The sequence below is a fragment of the Lepus europaeus genome, chromosome 10 (genome assembly GCF_033115175.1).
Source record: "Lepus europaeus isolate LE1 chromosome 10, mLepTim1.pri, whole genome shotgun sequence".
In the NCBI taxonomy this organism is placed as follows: Eukaryota; Metazoa; Chordata; class Mammalia; order Lagomorpha; family Leporidae; genus Lepus; species Lepus europaeus.
Genome location: NC_084836.1, coordinates 124,177,739 through 124,202,009, shown reverse-complemented (window position 1 = coordinate 124,202,009; position 24,271 = coordinate 124,177,739). Strand labels below are relative to the sequence as shown.

At 62.8% G+C, this 24,271-nt stretch overlaps 1 protein-coding gene across 3 annotated transcripts in view; it reads right to left on the bottom strand.

Moving 5' to 3' along the window:
- The window catches only part of CDH4 (cadherin 4), a 309,328-nt gene that overhangs the window by 55,930 nt on the left and 229,127 nt on the right, over positions 1–24,271 (bottom strand). The window contains exons 4-5 of one of the 3 annotated variants that reach the window (XM_062204431.1): positions 23,224–23,244; positions 2,053–2,202 (exon numbers count right to left, since the gene is read on the bottom strand). In XM_062204431.1, coding sequence (XP_062060415.1) covers positions 2,053–2,202; positions 23,224–23,244 — 171 coding nt within the window. Of the gene's footprint in view, positions 1–2,052; positions 2,227–23,223; positions 23,245–24,271 lie in introns of all 3 variants that reach the window. The other 2 variants (XM_062204429.1, XM_062204430.1) reach the window with 2 other exon arrangements.

The window sequence follows — 24,271 nt, the reverse complement described above, 5'->3', positions numbered from 1 at the left end:
AGGGGGCGACAGGGAGTCCAGGCAGCTCAGGAGGGTTGGAGGAGCCACTGCACTGTGGGCTGTGCCATGCAAGAACCTAGAGGCCGCAGGGCCACCCAGGTCTCAGAGCGTGCCCTCCCGGCCACCCACGTCTCAGAGCGTGCCCTCCCAGAGTAAGGTCGAGGTCATCCCGGAGAGGCGACTTCCAGGCGGGCCTGGCACGAGGCAGTAAGTAGAGAAAACCTCACCCCGTCTGTCATCCGCTGTCCGTGCTCACGGCACCCAGAGAATGTTCTAGCGGGCCCTCGGGGACCTCGGACCCTGACAGCACCCTGGTGCTTGCCCACCGCCTGGCCTGTGAGGGACCCTGGCAGCCGCAGGCCCCTGTGGGGCTGGGCACCCGCAGCTCCAGCCTGGCCTCGCCTCCACTTCCGCCAGAGCAAAACCGCCTCCTCTCGGGGTGAACTCATGGGCATCGAAGCGGCCACACAGAAGCAGGCTCAGCAGACAGTGCGGGCGGTGGCCGGCACCCACCACGGGTGGCAGGGGGGGCGTGGGAGCAGCGCGGGGACACAACCGTCCCTGGCATCGTCCTCGGTGACGGCGGAGGGTCACACTCGGCCAATGAGCCCAGCAGATGTGAGTGTGGGACCCAGCCGGGCACCGGACACAGCAGGGGCTGGGACGCCCAGGTGGTGGGGCCAGCGCCACACAAAGGCAGGTGGCAGATGTTCCCACACACCGTGTGTGTGTGTGTGTGTGTCTATGCATCTGTGTGCATGTGTGTATGTGTCACATGTCTGTGGATGTGGGTGCACGTGCACACACATGTATGTTCACACGTGCACACACGCACACACATGTTGTGTATGTGTACACACATGCTCGTGTATGTATGCATGTTTGTTACGTGCGGGCACGTGTGCATGTCTGTATGTAGTGCTCACACGTGTATGTTCATGCGTGTGTATGTACACATGTGCACCCACACTTGCCACATTCACAAATGCCTGCTTTCTGCTCTACCTAAGCCGCGATCTTGGCTCCCTGCTCACTGGGCCACGAGCCCCACCCTCGTGGCTGAGACCTGGGGGGGCCCTGCCCCAGGCACTGCTTCCTCACCTGGGTTTCTGTGTCCAACGAGAAACAACTCGGAGGTTAATCAGCGGGACACAGAGGCCGACCCTCGCGACACCCCAGGACGCCCGCCGCGCTGTGGCCGGGAATTCTCTACTGGAGTTCCCGCCGCTCTGACCGGGCTGTGGCTCTCCGCACAGGGAAGAAGCAGTGCTGGTGATGGCCCCGGCCACGGAAGCACAGAGCCCCCAGTGCTGGCGACGGCCCCGGCCACGGAAGCACGGAGCCCCCAGTGCTGGCGACGGCCCCGGCCACGGAAGCACGGAGCCCCCAGTGCTGGTGACGGCCCCGGCCACGGAAGCACGGAGCCCCCAGTGCTGGCGACGGCCCCGGCCACGGAAGCACGGAGCCCCCAGTGCTGGCGACGGCCCCGGCCACGGAAGCACGGAGCCCCCAGTGCTGGCGACGGCCCCGGCCACGGAAGCACGGGGCCCACAGTGCTGGTGATGGCCCCGGCCACGGAAGCACGGAGCCCCCAGTGCTGGCGACGGCCCCTGTCATGGAAGCACGGAGCCCGCAGTGCTGGCGACGGCCCCGGCCACGGAAGCACGGAGCCTACATGTGCTTTCTGCAGGCACAGCGACCACGGCGAGGCCAGGGGACCCGGGGACAGAGCAGCTGCTGCCGGCGCCGGGGTCTCCACTTCCCGCCCAGCAGCACCGTGCTCACCACACACGGCCCCAGCCCTGGCCACCGCTCACTCCCAGACACAGAGACACGACCCTCAGACCAAAGCAGGGCATCAGAGATCAAAGGTCAAGACCCACATCCCTGCTCCGCCTGCTCCCAGGCACAGGAGCCTCACGTGACTTGGAAGCGACGCCGCTCTGCACTGACCTCTCGCTGCCGAGACCCCGACAGGGATCGCAGGACCTGCCCCTTGCCACGCGCCATCCGAGCCCCGGGGACATGGGTCGCCGAGGGCACCCGACTTACCCTCACCAGCTGCTGGGGGAAGGGCCCGCGCGAGTTCTCCGGCACGTTGATGGGAGGGATGACCCAGTCCCGCTTCTGTCGCCGCAGCCCGCGGGTGCTGTGGTGCTGGGGCCATGGCAGCAGCGTGTCCAGGGCAGCCGCCGGGGAGTCCTGGGGCGTGCTCATCTTCCCTCTCTGCCCCGTCCGGCGTTTGGAAGAGAGGAACAAGAAGAAAGGCAGGTTAGCTTCTGCCGGGGCTGGGATGCCGTGAGGTCATCTGCGGGTCCTGGGTGGGTGGAGGACCGGGTGCTGCTGGGACAAGGGGCGAAGTGTGGGGGGCGGCAGGAGAGACCCTCCCCTGCCGGCTGTGCCAGACAGAGCAGGACGTGGGGTGGGGAGCAGAGGCACGGCCAGCAGCGTGGAAGCCCCACACGTGGAAGAAAGCAGGGAGTCACTAGCACGTGTTGCAGTCTTGCTGACTTCATGGGGCCGGTGCCGTGGCACAGTAGGTTAATCCTCCACCTGCGGCGCCGCCATCCCACATGGGCGCCGGTTCTAGTCCTGGCTGCTCCTCTTCCAATCCAACTCTCTGCTATGGCCTTGGAAAGCAGTAGAAGATGGCCCAAGTCCTTGGACCCCTGCACCCACGTGGGAGACCATAAGAAGCTCCTGGCTTCAGATTGGCGCAGTTCCGGCCATTGCGACCATTTGGAGAGTGAACCAGCAGTTGGAAGACCTCTCTGTCTCTCCCTCTCACTGTCTGTAACTCTACCTCGCACGTAAATAAATAAAATCTTAAAAAAAAAAAATAAGAAGAAAAACAATCTTGCTGACTTTATTTGGAAGGGAGAGAGAGAGAGAGCTCCAATCGGCTGGGTCACGCCCCAAAGGCCTGCAACAGCCGGGGTCAGGCCGAAGCCAGGAGCCAGGACTCCGCCCGGGACTGCCAGGTGGGTGAGGGACCCCGCACGTAGGCCATCACCTGCCGCCTGCCAGCGTGTGTATTAGCAGGGAGCCGGGTTTGGAAGCAGAGCGGGGACTGGAGCCCAGGCACCCCACATGGGACGTGGGAGTCCCACGCTGAGCTCCAACCGCTACGTGAAACGCTTGCTCGGAGACTAACACGGTTTAACTTAAAACTACGTCCATGGAAACAGCCAGAAGCAGCGGACGAAAGCGGCAAACTAGATTACGGCAAATCCGACAGGAGGTCAGGGTCACAGTGCGAGAGCTCCGACAAATCCACAGAAGCGGAGCCTGCTCCCGCGAGCGGACGAGGGAGGGCGCGGACGCCACGCGGCAAAGTCGCCACAAAGAGCAGTGAACTTGTGAGAAAGGCGCAAGTCTTCCAGGAATCAAAACCACAAACAAGAAAGACATCCTCTCCCCCCCGAATCCATCAGAGCAGCAAAGCGCACCGTGCCCGCCAGGAGGGAGCTGGGAGCCGGTCGGCGAGGGCGTGGCTGAGGGTGGTACTTGGTGAGGTTTGCGTGACGTGGGGCGCGGTCCCACAGGCTCCCCGAGCCCCAGCCGCCTCTTCCACAGAACGGGGCTGGGAGCAGCAGCCTGAGGTCAGGCGGTTGCCATGGAAACCGAACAAGATGATCGGACAGAAAGCGTTGCCCACGCCTGACGGTCAGGGCGGCCTCCCCACCTGCAGGCCATGCAGCCGGACGGGCGTCTGGGGGGAGATGCTCCCTAAGTGAGGCGATGTCCACCACACCCCTGGGGGGGAGACGGGGCCGCCCGCCCCAGCTGTCTCTTTTGGGGAGAGGAGGACGCGGCAGGAGGTGGGTGCTCTCGGGCCGCAGTGGGTTTTGTTACCCTCTCTGCTCGATGCCTTCTACCTTTCTGCATTTCCATTTTTATTCATTTATTTTTATTTGTTTAAAAGGCAGAGAGGGGGCTGGCACTATGGCACAGTGGGTTAAGCCACTGTCTGAGATGCTGACATCCCATAGAGGCGCTGGTTCAAGACCCGGCTGCTCCACCTCTGATCCGGCCCCCTGCTAATTTCCCTGGGAAAGCAGCAGAAGACGGACCAAGTGCTTGGGCTCCTGCACCCACGTGGGAGACTCGGAAGACGCTCCTGGCTCCTGACTGTGGCCTGGCCCAGCCCTGAGTGTTGTGGCCACTTGGACAGTAAACCAGCATATGGAAGAGCTCTCTCTCTCGCTCTCTCTCTCTCTCTCTGTTTCTCTGTGTAACACTTTTAAATAAATAGATAAATCTTTAAAAAAGAGGCAGAGAGACAGAGATGGATGGAGGACACGAAGGTCTCCCACCCACTGATTCACTCCCTAAACACCTGCAGCTTCGGGCCTGGACCAGGCTGAAGCCAGCGCCCGGGATGTGGTCTGGATCTCCCTCGCAGGTGGCAGGGTCCCAGGTACCTGTTGCCTCCCAAGGTGCATGAGCAGGAAGCTAGGGTTGGGAGAGGAGCTGGGACTCAGGCCCAGGTGCTCTGACATGGGAGGCGAACACCGCCTGTCTGTATTTCCTGGATGTCAGAACGCCCGTGACCGTGGTCCACAGAGCCAGCAGAACGTCCTGCATACACGGGGAGGGGGGAGAGGAGAAGGGGAGGAGGGGGAGGGGGAGGGGGAGGAAGAAAAGGAGGGGGGCAAGGAGCCGGCGACACGTGGTGTTTACTCCGGGAGCGCCATGTGTCAGCCTTGGTGCCATCTCCCTGCTCCAGGCTCACTTTGCTACTCATCCCAGGGATGGCGGAATGTGAGACAGAGCCTGCGCACACAGCCACAGAGCCTGCGCACACAGCAGACAGAGCCTGCGCACACATGGCAGACAGAGCCTGCGCACACATGGCAGACAGAGCCTGTGCACACAGCAGACAGAGCCTGAGCACAGAGCACACAGAGCCTGTGCACACAGCAGACAGACCCTGTGCACACAGCACACAGAGCCTGCGCACACAGCAGACAGAGCCTGCGCACACATGGCAGACAGAGACTGTGCACAGAGCACACAGAGCCTGCGCACACAGCAGACAGACCCTGTGCACAGAGCACACAGACCCTGCGCACACAGCAGACAGAGCCTGTGCACACAGCACACAGACCCTGCGCACACAGCAGACAGACCCTGTGCACAGAGCACACAGAGCCTGCACACACAGCAGACAGAGCCTGTGCACACAGCAGACAGAGCCTGCACACACAGCAGACAGAGCCTGTGCACAGAGCACACAGAGCCTGCACACACAGCAGACAGACCCTGTGCACACATGGCACACAAACCCTGAGCACACACAGCACACAGACCCTGTGCACACATGGCACACAAACCCTGAGCACACACAGCACACAGACCCTGTGCACACATGGCACACAAACCCTGAGCACACACAGCACACAGACCCTGTGCACACATGGCAGACAGAGCCTGCACACACAGCACACAGACCCTGTGCACACATGGCAGACAGAGCCTGCACACACAGCAGACAGACCCTGTGCACACATGGCAGACAGAGCCTGCGCACACAGCACACAGACCCTGTGCACACATGGCAGACAGAGCCTGCACACACAGCAGACAGACCCTGTGCACACATGGCAGACAGAGCCTGAGCACACACAGCAGACAGACCCTGTGCACACATGGCACACAAACCCTGAGCACACACAGCACACAGACCCTGTGCACACATGGCAGACAGAGCCTGCACACACAGCACACAGACCCTGTGCACACATGGCAGACAGAGCCTGCGCACACAGCACACAGACCCTGTGCACACATGGCAGACAGAGCCTGCACACACAGCACACAGACCCTGTGCACACATGGCAGACAGAGCCTGCACACACAGCACACAGACCCTGTGCACACAGCACACAGACCCTGCGCACACAGCCACAGACCCTGTGCACACATGGCAGACAGAGCCTGCACACACAGCACACAGACCCTGTGCACACAGCCACAGACCCTGCACACACAGCACACAGACCCTGTGCACACAGCACACAGACCCTGCGCACACAACCACAGACCCTGTGCACACAGCACACAGACCCTGCGCACACAGCCACAGACCCTGTGCACACATGGCAGACAGAGCCTGCACACACAGCAGACAGACCCTGTGCACACATGGCAGACAAACCCTGAGCACACACAGCACACAGACCCTGTGCACACAGCCACAGACCCTGTGCACACAGCACACAGACCCTGTGCACACAGCACACAGACCCTGCGCACAGAGCAGACAGACCCTGTGCACACATGGCACACAGACCCTGTGCACAGAGCACACAGAGCCTGTGCACACAGCACACAGATCCTGTGCACAGAGCAGACAGACCCTGTGCACACAGCACACAGACCCTGCGCACACAGCAGACAGACCCTGTGCACACACAGCACACAGACCCTGTGCACACAGCAGACAGACCCTGTGCACACAGCACACAGACCCTGTGCACAGAGCACACAGACCCTGTGCACACAGCCACAGACCCTGTGCACACAGCACACAGACCCTGCGCACACAGTACACAGACCCTGCGCACACAGCAGACAGACCCTGTGCACACACGGCAGACAGAGCCTGTGCACACAGCACACAGACCCTGCGCACACACAGCAGACAGAGCCTGTGCACACAACACACAGACCCTGTGCACACACGGCACACAAACCCTGAGCACACACAGCACACAGACCCTGTGCACACAGCACACAGACCCTGTGCACACATGGCAGACAGAGCCTGTGCACACAGCACACAGAGCCTGGGCCGAGCAGGCTGGGGGGGCAGCAAGGCATGGGCTGCCCGCTCCAGACGTGGCCTGAGCTCCAGCCTGGGGCAGGCAGGGAAGCGTCTCAGCGCCGCCCTCGGGGGACAGAGCCCCTTCCTGCGGCCTTGTGCAAATCCGCCTGCAAAGAAACAAGCTACAGGAACACAGCCCAGCCGGCTCCCTGACACAGAGCCACTCTGTGTCCCCACAGCCACAGCCACAGCCACGTCAGCACAAGTGTGCAGGTGGACAGGCCTGCTCTGCCAGACCCTGGGCTGTGGTCCTGCAGGGTCCCTGCTGTCCTGCGGTGAGGACAACCAGTTGCCTCCCGGGAGCCTGGCCTCATGTCCTCCCCTCTCCAGTGTGGACATTGGGGCCAGCGAGGCCTCAGCTTTGATGAGAAAGAGCAGAGAAATCCACTGTAGCTCCGACCCCGGGGCACAGAAAATCAGCCCAGGGAACCTGCAATGCCAACTGAGTGTCCACCGAGCATCCACGCTCCAGCTGTTCCATGTGGCCTCCCCGAACCCCGCCTAGTGGGCAGGGAGGGGCTCAGCCAGGCCAGACAGCTCCCTGGCACAGGCAGGGCTGGAGGTCGGGCAGTTGGACCCCAGGACACAGCTCTGCCTTCTAGGGGCCCAGTGCCTGCAGCCGTGTCCCTCTGCAGGTCTGCACGCCCAGTGCACAGCGGGCTGGGCAAAGCCGGTATTCCCATGCGGGGCGGGGAGAGCCGACCACAGTGGGTCTGAGGGCCGCTGCCTTGCCCTGGTGCCTTCCATAAAGACCAGCCTTGGGGGGGTTGAGCCCCAGGTCCAGCGTCTGAGGAGCCCTGGTGACAGGCGTGCTGTGGCTGAGCCACAGGTGCAGGGACTCCTGGCCACAGCATCTCTCAGCCAGGTGGTCAGGGCCCCAGGTCCCCAGTGCCCGCCATGGAGAAAGGTGCGGGAGAGGTTCTGCTCTGAGCTCAGCTGAGGAGGGGCAGCTGGGCTCTGCCTGCAAAGCTTCCACGAGGCAGGGGGAGCGCAGGGCAGGCCCCACCCAGGCTGACCTCTGGGACGGTGTGGCCATCGTCCCCCGCGCCCGGGAATCGCAGCGCAGACCTGCACAGAGTTGTCATGTGGCCGGGTTTTTCATCTTTCGATTCTGTCTTAACCTGCGCTGTCGTCACTGGCTCGGGACGAGCTCGCGTGGCGTTCTGCCCCGGTGTTGTTTAAATAAACGGCACATATTTGCCACTATTTTAGAGCTGTGAGACAAATGTGCTAACAGGATCTGTAGGAAGCCGACGCCAGCCCCGCGCAGGCTGCAGCCTGGAAGACGCGCCCACGCCTCTGGAGTGAGCCCGCCGCGGCAGGTGGCCGGTCCCCAGTGGGGCGGGCACGTCTGAACACATGGGAACCCGGCCACTAGCAGCACCTGGGGCTCCCTCACGCTCAGAGCACCCCGTTCTCTTCACTCCACTTCTCTCGGGGAACTAGGACCCGACCTTGGGCAGATTTGGAAGTGACTAAGAATGACTTAGAACATCTACACACGTGTGCATGTAGGCACTCTGCACACATGTATGTCCATGCACACACGCTCATACAGCGGTCTGCATGGACAGGTATGCGTATCAATGCACGTGTGCATGTACGAGGACATCCTTTATGTGTCATGTACACATGTGCATGTGTGGATATGTGTCTGCATCTCTGTGTGTACGTGTGCATGTGTGTCTGTGTCAATTCTGTGTGTCTGTGTGTTTCTGTGTATGGGTGTCTGTTTCTCTATGTCTATATGTCTGCGTGTACATATGTATGTGCACATATCTCTATGCGTGTCTGTATGTATATGCCTGTGTGTCTGTACATGTCTCCGTGTACATGTGTATGCGTGTCTGTATGTATATGGTGGTGTGCATCTGTATATGTGCACACATGTGCGTATGTGTCTGTATATGGCGGTGTGCATGTGTGTATGTACATACATGTATGTATGTGTCTGTATGCACACATCTGTGTGGATGTGCACATGTATGTACATGTTGGTGTGTCTACACACATACATGTTTGTGTGCACACATGTTTGCATATGTGACTGTGTGTGCATGCATGTATATACATGTCTGTGCGCACATGTGTCTCTGTGTACCTGTATGTATATGTGTGTCTGCACGTGTGTTTGTGTGTCTGTATGTACATGTCTCTGTGTATGTACGTGTGTGCATGCATGTTTGTGTGTGTGTGTCTATAACAGATCATGGTTTTTCTCAAAGCCAACAGCTGGGCCACTGTCCACTGTGTTCGGTCCTCACTGGTGGGGCTCAGGAGGGTCCTGGTGGCTGAGCCGTCTTTGGATCCAGCCGGGCTGGCACCTGCAGTCTGGGAGAGCCAGGGCAGCGCGCTCCAGCCTCTTGTTCGACCAGCAGAGGTGGCTGAGGCGTAAGTGCAGTCCCTCCCCAGTGCACCACCGAGCCCCGACCTTGGCACCACCGGGTCTCGGCTCTGCACCCACATCCAGCCCCTACCTAGTGACTCTGGGCTAGGAGGTCAGCCCCACCGTCCGTGCAGATCGGCCTCTCCGGGGACTGCAGCCTGTCCGCGCAGGCAGGCGGCCCTGACCCTCGGCTCTCACTCTGCATTTGAGTCCGCCCCAGACGCCTTGCACTGCTGCCCCACAGGGCTCTCTCCACAGCCCTGGCCGCAGGCAGCTGGACTGAGCTCCCCACGCCAGATGGGAGGCCCCGCCCCCCGATGCCCCGCCCCTGTCCCCCGGTGGCTTCCTCCTGGGGCTGGCTCAGCTCACGACACTTCCCTCAGTGGACTCCGTGCCACATCACAGGGAACACCGGCTCGGGCACAGGTGGCCAGAGGGAGCCAGGAGAGGCGGTGGTGGCTTCGGCCTGGACGTCCAGGGAGTGGAGGCCCGGAAGTGGGTCCCGCTGCTCTGAAGGAGTTGAGTGTGGGGGTCAGATGGACTTGAGGGTGCCAGGGAAGCAAACTGAGGCACAGAGGGGAAGGACTTTGCCAGAATTGCCTGCAGGGGGCGCCCAAGAGCCGGGTCCAGGGCAGAGGACACCGGCTCCAGTTCCTTCCCACGTGAGCTGGCCCAGCATCCACCTCCCTCTCAATCCCAGGAGCCAATCCAGAGCCACAGGGGCGGGCCTAAGAGTCTGGCCAGCCAATCAGAGCCTGGCATTCCACCTGGCCAGGTGGCTGCTCTAGGGAGGGTGGGCCGTCCCCAGGGGGCCTTTCCCTGGCCTGGTGGAGGAGGTGGACTCTCTCCCCTGGACTAGGGTCCCAGATGGGCAGGGTGGGAGTCCTGCCAGGCCCGTCTCCACCACAGCCACCTGGGGGCAGCAGGCCCCCGACCTGGTCTCTGCCTACCTGTACCGGCCTCGGCCCGGCTGTTCTGTGAACTCGGCGTCCACGCCTGGCTCAGGCTTCTGTTCACCGGTGGTGAACTAGACTGGGCTGCGGCACAGGGGATGACTGAGCCCGGCACGGGAGGCCGCAGCACTGGGCTCGGGGGTCTAGCACACATCCCCCTGCCCCCTCCTGCCTGGATGGGGACCCCTGGGAGCCGACAGGAGCTGGGCTCAGGTGGGGGTGCACGGGGACATGGCCGTCCCGAGGTAGGGACTGCTGGGAGGCCCTGAGTCTGCCTGCCCCTCGATCAGCTTTCTTTACCGGTGCTCTGCTCTCGCAGGGCCTCCCCGCACCTCGGCCTAACCAGCTGTGCTGTGCTCATTGATCAGGCTCCGGGGGGAGGGGCAGGGGAGGGGGACGCTGCCCTGGCCTGGTCCTGGCGCCTGGCCTCACACTGTGACTTGGAGAAAGCTTAGGGGAGCCGCTCACCCAGCATCAGCTTTCCAAACACAAAGTGACGTCTGGACCTGGAGGCCGCCCGGGCGGGCCCCGCTCTGTCCCAGGCCATGGGCATCCTGGACGGCCCAGATCGACACGGCTCGGCCCCAGTGTGCAGTCCTGGCAGGCTTCCTGGACCAGGGGTGAAGTGAGACCCTCACAGCGAAGAATGCAGAGACAAACTTCCCAGGACCAAGCGGAACCAGGGGCTGCGCTGCGCTTCACCACAGGGCTGAGCCCCCGTGCGTTGACTCCCCGCCCCTCCCCGCCGTGTCCCGGCAGCCCCCGCTCTGCCTAGCCCTTGACGGGGCCCAGGCTTTGAGCTCCACGCAGCTCTGCAGCCGGCTCGGCCCGGCTCCTCACACGCAGGGCTGCTTCCCGCCTGTGGAGACAGAAGTGACTTCCAAGCGAGGTCCCCAGTGCAACCGAATTTCTCTGGCAGTGCGGCCACGAGAATCTGATGCGGCTTCTACCCGGAACCCCTGGGAGGCCAGGGTAGGGGGCGGGGCGTTCCGGGTTGTGCCAGCTCTCCAGTGGTCCGGCTGGGGGCAGAGCACAGCGAGAGCCATTCTAGAAGGAAGAGAAGAGCCGGACCCCCACGGGAGCCCCCCCACGCGGCCCTGGTCTGCTTCCCCGTACGCCCCTTGTAGGCCCACACTGGAACACAGAGCCTGCCTTCTCCCCAAAGATCACAGCTGAGGCTCGTGGCGAGCAGTGGGCGTGCGGGCGGCTCTGGGTGGCAGCAGACTGAGGGTGGGGCTTCCTTCCCCGCGGGATGCAGCGGCTTCTCCCAGGTGGCCCCAGGCCCCTCCGGACTGTGTGGAACATGATGGCCATGAAGCTGACCCTGCAGACACCACGGGGCAGGGAGGGGCACCCATGAAGTGTTCGTGCCCCTGGGAAAGCTGTCATCCACCCCGGGGGTGGGGCAAGGAGGACCCAGCCCACCCGGCAAGTCCCGGGTGCAGAGCCCCAGCAGGAGGCTTGGGACAGGCACCGAGCCCCGTGTGCGAAGGGACACGCTCTGTCTTTGAATCTAGGGAGAACAGGTGCCCAGGATGGAAGGTTCTGGAAGCCTTCTGCTCCTTATCCAGACAACACCGGCTCCTGTCTGCCACGGCTCCAGCTGCACCTCTGTCCTCTCTTGTGCTGTCTGCGACCCTGCCCTGCCCCAGGCTCCCAGGGCACCTGTGTGTGTTCCTGGCTGCTGCTCTAACGTGTGGCCAACCCCCACCATGCAAACGGCCTCATGTCTTGGGGTCCGTGTTCCAAGTCTGCACCGGGATCCGGGGTCAGAACCACACACTGGGGGCGTGGTCTGCCCCGTCACGAACGCGTGCCGCCGCTGTCAGCCCCGGGAAGGTGTGGTTCCGTCCCAGACACCAGCGCCGTTTGTGCGCCAGCCCTCCTGTTTGCAAGGCTTCCTCAGAGCCCTGGGCCAAACGCGCTCACGAGAGCGCTTGGCACCCTCCCAGCACCAAACCCGGCGCTGAGCTTTCCGGAGGATAGACCAGATTTCTTAGGAAACAGAGAGGGTGCCCAGGGCTGCCCAGCGGTGATCCCCGTGCGTCCCATGCCTTCCCAAGGCAGCTCTGCCGCGGGCACGTGTCGCTCCGTGGTGGCCAAGGGCCCACAGAAGCCAACGTCATTCCGCACACACAGGAAAGGACGGCCGGGCCCTCACTGGTGACCCGGGGACGGCGTGGGGACAGCCTCCCTGTCCCTCCCACAGGGGCTGCCTCTTCCTGCTGGCCTCTGGGGACAAGGGGAGGTCGCTGGGAGACTCCCAGGGCAGCAGCGCGAGGCCTGCTCTCCCCGACAGGACGGTGGCTGGTTTCGCCGCGCCGGCTGGTTTGGAAGGGAGGCCTGGGCGTGGAGGCTTCCAACCCCATCTCAACCCGCTGCGTGTGACAACGTGGGGAGGTGGCACCAGGTCCTGCCTCGTCTATGCCCGGGTAGGTGGGGGTGCCCAGGTGGCCGAGGACCTGCCCCCGGTCATGCAGCCGCTGCCGGGCGCTCAGGGTGGAGTCCAGGCCAAGCCCCGGAGCTCCGGGCTCTTTGCCCCTCGAGGTTCCTCCTCTGGGCAGAGTGACCTCAGTGTGGGGGCTGGGCGGTCACCTTTAGGCTACAGTCATGGTCCTGCCTCCCACCGCGTCCGGGCTCCGAAGGCGTGGGCAGCCCACGGCAAAACAGCCAAGATCCGGTTCTTCAGGCCACTTCCAACCAGCACTGCCCTCCGTGGTAGCTTCGTATGTGGGTCCCACTTAGCTTGGCCGACCAAAGCTCTCTGACCTCAAGGCCACTGCCCAGCACCTCAGCCTCACCTCCCACCAGCACCTAAGACAGAAACACAGGGAGACAGGGCCGGGCAGAGCTGGTGTGTCCAGACATCGCCTGCGAGGGCAAGGCCGCTGCAGAACGTCCTCGTACAAACATTTCTGGACAAGCCATGGGGCATGTGCGTGCACACATGTGTTCACCCGTGCACTTCTGTGTGACTACCACGGTCACCAGGTCGGGGGCTCGGCCGTCCCGAGCTCCCCAGTGCTCCAAGGACCCCCCATCTGGGCGCACTCCAGGCCAGGTCTCCCAGCTGTCGGCGTTGTCTGTGTGCTGAGGGTGCCCCCACCCCCTCGATGCCAGGGGCACCCACCCCCCGGGAGACACCCTCTGCCCAGCTGGGGAGATCGCTCAGGGAATCAAGAAACCACACTTGGTTAGAAACGTCTCCAGCAGAACTCCCCTTAGTCCGTAAAAATCTAAAGAACATTCGCAGTAAAGAAACGACGCAGCAGGTAACGGGAAAGCAGGACTTGCCCTGGCGTTGTTAGCGGGGACGGCGCAGGACCGCTCACGCTGCTGTCAGTGAGAAGGGTCCACTCTGCCCGCGGCTCTGGAAGGTCCAGAAGGAGGCGGGTGTGTGTGTGTGGACTGAGGGCCCCCAGGCACCCCTTTGCGGCTGGACTCCCTGTCCGCCCACAGCCCTGCCGCCCTCCGCTCCGCCATGCCGAGCGCCCGAGCTGGGTTCCGGCCACACCCTGTATCCAGGCCTGAGGTGGTGATGAGCCAGTGGGGAAGGGGAGGCCAGGCCACTTGGGAACTCGACCCCTTACAAAACCCAACCCCGGGGAGCACCAGCGTCAAGTGGGAAAGCTGGACGCCCCAGGGGGCTGCTGGCCCAGGACCCTCCCCACACCTCTTCCACTCTGGCTTCCTCCACACCCCCACCCCCACTCCACCCCAGCCTGCCTGGCCCTGGCCCAGCGCTGCGACCTCTCAGCCCAGACTGTGCTGGTCACTTCCCACAAGTCAGGACTCCACCCTCGGCCCCTCCGCTGCCCCCAACTGCCGGCAGCTTCTGCCCGGTGTTTATCAGACTGAGAACCATCAACGGCTGTGCCTGGGCACTCCTGCCTGCCCCTCCCCCCGAGAAGGGGAGCTCAGCGGGACGGCCGGTGTCCAGACGTCCGGGCGGGGACCCTACATCCCAGACAGAGCCTGGGCTTGGCGGTGCCGGCCTGGGACTTGCCAAGGCTCCCTGAGAGGACCAAGGCCGTGGCTTCCGATCTTCTCCACCAGAGAACCGCAGAGCCCCTCTCACCAGGCTCATGGCCGGAAGCTGCCAGGTCTACACGGCCCGTCCGTGCCCTCCCTCCACGACCGGAAGCTGCCAGGTCTACACTGCCTGCCCGTGCCCTCCAGGAGCCGAGAGGAGCTTGAGTCGCCTGTGAGGTCACGTTCCGCTCGTCCCTTTTGAAAAACATTTTGTTTACTTGAGAGGCAGAGTTACAGAGAGAGGGAGAGACAGAGAGGGGTCTTCCATCCGCTGGTTCACTCCCTAAATGGCCACAACGGCTGGAGCTGAGCCGATCCGAATCCAGGAGCCAGGAGCTTCTTCTGGGTCTCCCATGTGGGTGCAGAGGCGCAAGGACTTGGGCCATCTTCCACTGCTTTCCCATAGCAGAGAGCTGGATGGAAGTGGAGCAGTTGGGACTCGAACCAGTGCCCATGTGGGATGCTGGCGCTGCGGGCGGAGGTTTAGCCCACTGCGCCCCAGTGCCGGCCCCTCGGCACAGTGCCCCGGGCAGCATCTGCGCTGAGGTCTTCGCTTCCCCCACGGGACAGGCCTGGGGAAGGGCCATGCTCTGCCCCCGGCTGGGGCTGTCTCTCAGCCCCTCCAGGTGGGGCTGTAACAACGGAGTCTCTGGTTCTGGAGTCACCAGCCTGAGCCGGGGTCAGCGGGGGCTCCTCCTGAGGCCGAGGGGGAACCGTCTGCGCCTCCCCAGCTCCTGGTGGGCGCAGCCATCTTTGGCGTCCCTTGGCTTTGTAGAAGCCTCTCCCGATCTCTGTGGTGCCGGCCCCGTGTGCGAGGCTGCGCGCTCACTTCCCCGACGGTCCCACTGGCTCAGGGCGCACCTGCCCTAGCTCCTCGTCCTAACACGGCTTCCGCAGAGGCTCTCTCCGCAATAACGCCATGGCGAGTTTCTGGGGGCCAGGACCCCACCTCTTGACTTTTGGGGGTGGGGTCATGATGCTGCCCATCTAGCTGGGGAGGCAGAACCCCCCCCCCCGCCCCGGCAGAACGCAGGCCCGCCAGCCCGTGGGTGTCGCCTGCCTGAGTTTCTCCCTCGTAAATGCTGGCGTGTGCTCCCCAATGTTAGTCCATAAACAACGGCTGCTGCTTTGCAAATCCCCACAGGTGCCGGTGCCACCGTCGAGTGCCCGGCAGCCAGCTGGCTTGAGCAGCTTCATCCGGGGATTGACCGTGAGGCTGGGATGGCGCTCGGATCCTCAGGCGCGGCTCGGCACTCCAGTGGGACATTCGCGAGCTCATTTGCATTTCCTAATTGAATTGCGATCTTTCCTGCAAGACTGCGCAGAAGGAGGTTCCTCCAGGCCCCAGCGCTGCCCGTGTGACCCCAGAAAGCAGGGCTTGGGGGAGCGAGAGCAGGAGACGGGGAGAGCGGCCCGTCCTGGGCTCACCCGCCGGGGCGGCTGTCAGGCTCGGGCGCCAAGGGTCGGTGATCACAGAGCCGAGGACGACGGAGTCCCCGTGCCGCCGTGCTTCGAGGCTCCTTTCGATCAGAGCTTCCCAGGGGGTGGGCCTTTGTTCCCTCGAACCTTCTGCTGACCGACCCCCACCTGCTCGCTGGTGCCTCACCTGACCCCTCCTCCAAGCCCAGCCAGGATGTCCCGACTCGGCACGCATGCATTTAATCTCTGAAAGTGCAGAGCAGAGCCAACAGCAGAGCCGAGCACAGCGACCACCCGACCCCTCTCCTCCCCAGAGGGCGCCCTCACGCCCTGTGTCCCCCGGCGTGGCTTCCCCTGGGCCCCGGAAGCGGCCTCCTCTTCCACACACCCTGTGGGCAACACAGGCATGGCTGCTGGGCAGATGTCCCCAGCCGCCCTCCTTGCCTGGGGTTGTGGGTGCGCTGGGCTGGCTGCCTCGTGTTCACTGCAGTGTAATATTCCACAGCTGGCCTCCACCACAGAGTGCCTGCCCGTCTGATGTGACGGGCATCTGGGCCGCTCCCAGCTCCTGGCTGCAGGGGTCGGGCTGCCCTCAGCCCTCTGGGACAGCGCTCTTCCTGGGGATGGACACCGGCGGGCGGGACGCACCCCTGCCTGCCCCACTCAGCTGTAAGTCGTGGTGCCCCGTGCCGTCCTGGTGCCTGCTCCCTGCGCCCGCATCTGGGGCGGTCCGAGACTGCTGCGGCTCCGTACTCTCGCCAACACTCGGCGCCGTCGGGCTTCCCCACGCCAGCCTTCCCGTGGAGTTTTGGCAATGCGGGGCGGCCCTGCAGGGGCACCAAGGGGCTCCTCTCCCGCAGCCGTGGCTGTGGTCCAGAGAGCAGCGTGGGCGGCGGCCCCCACCGGCCCGAGTCAGAGGCTCCACCGCCCGTCTTTCACTAGTGGATAAAGGACGGAATTCGCCCAGGGACGCAGTCCGCAGGCCAGGCCTCAGAGTGACTGATGGAGGAGGCTGCTGGCCAGGGCCGGGAGGCGTGGCCAGGGCTTCACCAGGGCAGATGGCAGACGCGGGACAGGCGTGAGCCCCTCGCTCGGCCCCTGCTGCGCCTGGCTTGGAGGAGTGGCCGCTCTGACCGGCTCGTTTGCAAGGAGTGTGGGTGCCGGGGGCCGCTCCCTCCTCATCCACACCTCCCCTCCTCGTCCACACCTCCCCTCCTCGTCCACACCTCTCCCCTCCTCGTCCACACCTCTCCTCGTCCACACCTCCCCTCCTCGTCCACACCTCCCCTCCTCGTCCACACCTCTCCCCTCCTCGTCCACACCTCTCCTCGTCCACACCTCCCCTCCTCGTCCACACCTCCCTCCTTGTCCACACCTCTCCCCTCCTCGTCCACACCTCCCCTCCTCGTCCACACCTCCCCTCCTCGTCCACACCTCTCACCCTGCATCACAGTTGCTCCTTGCCCGTGGCGCCGCCTCCCTGTTCGGTTCCGCCCAGAGCTGACCGCTGGGTGTGAGGTGAGCCGGGACGCCGACGCTGCCGCCTCCCTCCAGGGCCCTCCTGGCGCCTCCTCCTCTGCCGAGAACCCAGCCTGTCCCCCACCGCTAAGGGGGGTGGGGTCGGCGAGCTCCCGAAGGACCAGGATGGCGGATGTTTGTCGGCAGCCTCTTTTCTGCCAAGGGCCATCTGCACACTTGTGACATCGTTCAAGGACCACACCAAATCGTCAACCTAAACATTAGCCTACGCTACGCTACCTTATTGGCTTTATTGGAGTTTGAGTCCTGCCTGTGGTCGCCTTGGCCGGGCCAGGGCGGGTGACTTCCCAGGCCTGTGCGGCCCACGGGCTGGGTGCTCCCCACCAGACGCGGGGGCCAAGCGGCCCCTCTGCGGACACTGCACGGAACTTCTCTGTCGACTGAAACCTGAGCACACAGCGCTGTGCCGGGATGACGCCTGCAGCCCGGCACTCGGACCCCAGCTGCCGGTGAGTGCGCCCTGGGAGGTGATGGCCCAGCGACTGGGTCCCTGCGGCCCAGGGGGTGGACCTGGGTCGACCTCCGGGCTCCAGGCCTGGCCCAGCCTCAGCTGCTGTGGGCTTTCTGGGGGTGAACCAGCTGATGGACCCGTTGGTCTCTCGCTGCCTCTCAGATAAATCTTAAACAGTAAGCAGGTAAAACACAAAGCCCATTCTGTGTGTTGGGCCATCAGGGTGGGGAGCGGGTGGACCTGGCCCGAGGGCCCCGCCCACTGTTTGTGCCAGATGCACTTGTCAATCGTTACAGGAAATGAAAAGTCACGTTTGCACAAAGTTGGTTTTTGAAAATATGAGATAATGGCCGGCGCTGTGGCTCAACAGGCTAATCCTCCGCCTTGCGGCGCCGGCACACCGGGTTCTAGTCCCGGTCAGGGCACCGGATTCTGTCCCGGTTGCCCCTCTTCCAGGCCAGCTCTCTGCTGTGGCCCGGGAGTGCAGTGGAGGATGGCCCAAGTGCTTGGGCCCTGCACCCCATGGGAGACCAGGAGAAGCACCTGGCTCCTGGCTTCGGATCAGCACGATGCGCCGGCCACGGCGGCCATTGGAGGGTGAACCAACGGCAAAGGAAGACCTTTCTCTCTGTCTCTCTCTCTCTGTCCACTCTGCCTGTCAAAAAAAAAAAAAAAAAAAGAAAGAAAATACGAGATATCGTCTCCCGGCTCTCTCTCCTGTCCTGTTTGTCCATCTGACCGTTGTATGAAACCACAGCACTTTGCTGCGGACAGTGGTTCCTGGAGCAGGGAGCTGCCACCCAGGGCCCATCTGGCAAGGACTGGAGGCAGCTTTGGTAGCAGCTGGGCTGGGGGTGCGGGTGCATCCAGCAGGTGGCGACTGAAGCCCTCTGTCCACCCCCTGCCCTGCTCGGCACCTGCAGGACGCAGCTGCCCCAGTGCGGATCCGCTCAGCCCAGGGGCCCTGACACTGCGGTGTCGCCAGGTGGGACAAGCACCTGTCCCATCTCTGTCATTTTGTTCCTGGCATTTCTATTTAAACATCGAGAGGTTAGCTCCCCACTGGGAACAGCAAGGATCTGTGGGAGTGAGCCGGGGCTGGGCTCCCCTTCTGCAGGGTTCTGGCCACACAGCCGAGGTTTCCAGCTCGCGAGCACCCACGGCCCTTCTCTTGAAGAGCTCGATTTTCTCGTGTGTTGGGCGTCGCACACCTTTTGCCGGCTGCATTGCTGGTTGTAAGGTCATTTTGGGCTCTTGTCATTAGGAAGTAGTTCAGAGTTCGGTTTCTAGTGCTTTTCCTGGTACACAGGAGTGCATTTCTTTATAAATGTCCAGCGCGTTTGCTGACCTCACTCCTTAATTCTAAGCAGTCAGCGGCAGGTTCTTCCAGACTTCGTAAATCTGTAGCCAGGTGGGCTGAGGGGACATGGTTTTGTTTATGCCGACTGCTCGTCTGACCGTGCCAGTGTGGGCTGGCCCCGCGCGCTCCATCAGCCTCTTGCTCACGGTTCTCGCCTTCAGGGGACGCTCCGAGTCTCCGCAGGGAGGCAGAGAGGCTGGGAGACTGGGACGGAGGAGGCCTCGTCCTCGCTGCTCTGCCGGGGAGCGCCGCTGCGGCTCGGGCTCAGCCAGGGCAGTCGCCATGCACACGGCCGCACCACGTTCCTGCACAAATCCACTTTGACCATGCGTCGTCTCCCTGTGCAAACACAGCTGGATTCAGGTCTGTTAATATTTTACCTAAGTTTTTTTTTTTTTTCATCTAATAATGAGCAAAACTGTTCAAAATTATCCTCTCGCCACGGTTTTGTCTCCAAGGTTCCTGACGCCTTTAGCTGGTCTGGGCGTTTCTGGCTGCTTTGAGACTCATCCATGTGGGTTGTGGACACGGCTCTTGCTCGTTTAGGACAAACCTCTTGCTGGCTTGGGACACGGTCCCAGGTTTGGGGGAGCAACTCCTCTTGTTAACTCTGGACACGTTTGTGAAGGGTTCGTGGTGATTTCTGACAGCTCGGGTGGAGTGCACGACAACAGATTCCTGGTGCTAGAGATGTAGTTTTTAATTCTGTTTGCAATAGGAAGTTCAGATCTCCTTTCCATGCCAGTGCCGGGCGGTTGGCTGTTTCTAGACTGCTAGCCACGTCACGTGTAACTGAGGCAGAGAGGTGGGCCTTGTCCAGACGCCCTCGTGCCGCGAGAGTGGCCAGGATGCCCCCTCTCCCCTCCTGAAATGGACCCTCTGCAGGGTCCTGCTTCTGCTCAGCCCGATTCGTTCAGAACCATCGTGTGCCTTGTTTCTTATTATTGATTCCTTCTTTTATAAAAGAGTTTACCTACACAGGGAGAGGGAGAGACGAAGGACACAGAGACAGAGATCTTCCACCTGCTGGTTCACTCCCCAAATAGCCGCAATGGCTGGGGCTGGACGAAGCTGAAGCCAGGAGCTTGGAGCTCCATCCAGGTCTCCCACGGGGGTGGCAGGGCCCAAGAATTTGGGCCACGTTCTGCTGCTTTCCCCGGCGTATGAGCAGGGAGCAGGATCAGGAGTAGAACAGCGGGGACTTGAACCGGTGCCTGCGTGGGATGCTGGCGTCAGAGGCGGTGACTCCAGCCGCCACTCCACAGCGCCAGCCTTTCTGATCTACTTCACTCTGTTCTCTTCCTGCTTGTTTCTTCGCTTCTCCTCGTTGGGTTTCATTCTCGCTGTGTTCTGGAGGTGAGCGCTCAGATCCCTGCTTTCTGCCTTCCCACCCCCGGGGACGCGGATGCTGAGAGGCGAACGTCTCTGTGTGGCACGGTGCCGCTGCCCGCCCGCTGCAGCGCCCAGGGCAGGCTGGTTTCTGACTTCTGCGTGGTTTCTTTTCTGCCCACGCGGTCACGAGACGGCTTCCACTCAGCTCCCACACCTGCAGGGCTCGCCCACTGCTCTCAACTGCTGAGCTAAGAAAACCAACCATGCTTTGATAGGAATCCCTGGGATACAGAGACTGGCCCGGCTGATGTGGGCCACATGGGAGGCACAGACCACAACTGCACCATCACCGGCTCCCTCCCGGGGTGCGCAGGAGGCTGGACTGGAGGCGGAGCCAAGACTTGAACCCAGGCTCTCTGATCGCGAACGCCTGTGTCCCTGGTGGGGTCTTCGCTGCTGCCCAAACACCCCCCCCCCCGGCTGTAGAACACGCGAGCTCAGCGCTCCAAAGGCCGAGAGCGGCGCGACGCCGTTCATCCGGTCACGGCCGATGCCCGCATTATCTTGCATTTGTCATTGACCCGGGCCCAGGACCCGTCCCGTGGCCCTGAGTCACCTGCTCTCGTTCCTGTTCTTGATGTTTCTCTCTTGTTTCACTGTTGCCTGAACACGAGGGCGCAGGGGAGCAGCCTGCAGGTTCGGACAGCAGGGTCCTGTCTGCTCGCAGACCCGGCACACCCGGCACACCCGGCACACCCGGCTAGCGCGTCTCAGCCTCCGGGACCCCGACGGGAACCAGCCCAGCCCCCAAGGACTCCGTTTTGTCCCAGGTTTCGCTCAGCTTTGGGTCCGGCTGTTTTACCGCGAGTGCCAACGTCTGTTTCCTTTATCCGTATCCCGGCCGGCGCTACAGGTCCTCCCGAGTCTGCGCGTCCCCGTCCGCTTAGACGGCTTTCTGTGTCTTCACAGGTCACTGCCCTGGCCTCCCCCCACGCGTGTCAGACCCACTCCCTGCTCCTCACACGCGTGTCAGACCCGCTCCCTGCTCCTCACACGCGTGTCAGACCTGCTCCCCTCACACGCGTGTCAGACCTGCTCCCTGCTCCCCCTCCTCACACGTGTGTCAGTCCTGCTTCCTGCTCCCCACACGCGTGTCAGACCTGCTCCCTGCTCCTCACACGCGTGCCACACCTGCTCCCTGCCCCGCCTGCGTTCCCTCCCTGTCTCCCACGCTTTCCCCGGGCGTTGGCTGTGACGGCCTGCGCTTCACTGCTTCTCCCGTGGCTGATCACGGAGCTCTTGGTGTTCCGATCTGCCTGGTCATTTTATAGTTCCCGGTTCTCTGTTACATCTTACATTTAACTTGCCTGAACACAGCAAGCACACGTGTGCGATCTCTGCCATCGAACCCCATTGTCTGTAGCTCTGCGGGTCTTTCCCACCGTGGTCGCCTCCCGCTGCACTCTGGCTTTCGGGTGAGCACAAGATTTTGTGTCAAACAGAAGACAGACGCCCGCGTGGTCTCCTGCCGGGGAGTGGTCTTCCTGCTCTGGACGGCGGGGCCAGCGGAAGCCTGGCGTCAGCTTAGCCTGGGGACAGCCAGGGGCACTGTCCGATGGCCGGCCTCAGTCTGCAAGTCGCTAAGTGGCCCAGTGTCCCACAGCCAGCTTCTCCTGTGTGTGTGTGTGATATATGTATATGTATGTGTATGTTCATGTGTATGTGTATATGTTCATGTGTGTATGTATATGTATATGTATGTTCATGTGTGTATGTATATGTATGTGTATGTTCATGTGTATATGTTCATGTGTATGTATATGTATGTGTATGTTCACGTGTATGTGTATATGTTCATGCGTGTATGTATATGTATATGTATGTGTATGTTCACGTGTATGTGTATATGTTCACGTGTGTATGTATATGTATATGTATGTGTATATATTTGGCAGAGTTAGAGACAGAGAGAGGTTTCCATCCACTGGTTCACTCGCCAAATGGCTGCAATGGCCGGGGCTGGGCCAATATGAAGCCAGGAGCCAGGAGCTTCTTCCGGGTCTCCCACGTGGGTGCAGGGGCCCTGGGACTTGGGCCATCTTCCACTGCTTTCCCAGGCCACAGCAGGGAGCTGGATCAGACGTGGAGCAGCCAGGACTCGAACCTGCACCCATGTGGGAAGCCAGCACTGCAGGCTGCGGCTTTACCTGCTGTGCCCCAGCGCCGGCCCCCTCAGTCAGCTCCTGAGTCCCGAACAGAACCCCCCAGCTCCCCAGTCACTGCCTTGGTGGGGGTCCAGCGGCTGTGATAGGGGAGGGGCTGGGGCGGCGCCCATGATGGCAGTAAGAGCTCCCTCTTCCATCTCCTACCTCACGGCGTACTCTCGACGCAGGGGCACCGCCAGCCCCTTTGCCTGGGCGGCCGTGCTCTGGGGGACTGTTCCCTCTGGGACCACTCAGCTAGTAGCTGGGGAGCCTGGGTTGGAACCCACACCTGGGGTGCCGGGCTCCTGGGCCTGGCTGGCCCCAGACACATCTAGAAAGTCACTCCGCTCCCTTCCCGAACCTCAATTCCCGCACACAACGAGAGCACCGCGGCCCCACGGGGGACGTGGGACAGAGACACGCCGTTCCCAGGACGTGGTGAGGGCTGGATGAGCCAGCGCTGTCTGAGGTGGGGTCTGAGGGGTCCTCGGACGTCGGGGAAGGCGGCCGTCAGCAGCAAGAGTGGTGGGAAACGAGGTGGAGGAGGACCGGCCGGGGAGCTGCCCACAGCGGTCACACCTCAGGCTCAAGAGTGCAGTCCCTCGGGGCCCAGCTACATGAACCCTGCGTCACGGCCCCGGCAGCCCCTGCGGGGTGGGGGGCACACACAGTGGAGACGGTCCGGTTGCAACCCCGCCGGCATCGGCACCTCCCACACGAGAGCAAGGGTGTAACTGCGCTGGAAATCGCTTCATAGCACATACGCAGTCAGCGCCTTCACCTGAGGCCGTCCACGGGCGCTCGGGAGCTCCGCTCTCCACTCACCGGGCGCGGTTTCTGTGTCACCGTCAGGGAGGCCCAGACGGCTGTGTTCATCGGGCCCGGCCCTTCAGGAGCCTGGCCCGGCCCTGGACACAGCGCCATGAGGGACGGGGCCCCCAGGGCTGCAGGCTAGCCCGGCCCTGGACACGGCCCCACGAGGGATGGGGCCCCCAGCGCTGCAGCCTGGCCCAGCCCCTGGACAGAGGCCCAGGCGTCCCCAGGGCTGTAGCCTGGCCCGGCCCCTGGACACGGCCCCCATGAGGGACGGGGCCCCCAGCATTGCAGCCTGGCCCGGCCCCTGGACAGAGGCCCAGGCGTCCCCAGGGCTACAGCCTGGCCTGCCCCCTGGACACAGCCCCATGATGGACGGGGCTCCCAGGGCTGCCAGGGGGCCTGCACGGCGCACTGTCCTCTCACCAGGGCACAGCTGGCCAGAACGGCTGAGGAGGAGGTGGGCAGCGACACTGCCAGTGTCCCGGGCAGGGTTCACCATAAGTTACAGACGTGCCGAGGCCTGGCTCAGCACACCCAGGGCGCAGCTGGGCCCCAGGCCCCAGTGAGGTCCCCTCTTCCCTGGACAGGGGGGACGCCCACGGGCAACAGGAAACACTTTCCCAAGTGGGTTCCCTGCCACGCCTGCCTTCCGAGCTGCTCCACGAAGACGGGTCTGGGGCAGCTCGCAGCCTCTCTGCTACACACCTGGCCCTGTGAGGTTCGTGGCCAGGCTGCGTCAAGGTGTCCAACTCTGTTCAGCTCTTTGCTCCCCACAGAAGCATCCAGACGCTGCCGTGCACTGCGTCCACGGTGCCCACGTATCCCAGCGGTGCTCGCCTGGGGCGTCTGACCCCACGGGGGAGGGGGGCTTGGGAGGCAGGGACCTGGTACCTGTGCTCTCGGTGGCCTCCCCAGGCCCACCCGGTGGGGTCCCCAGCCCATGGCTGATG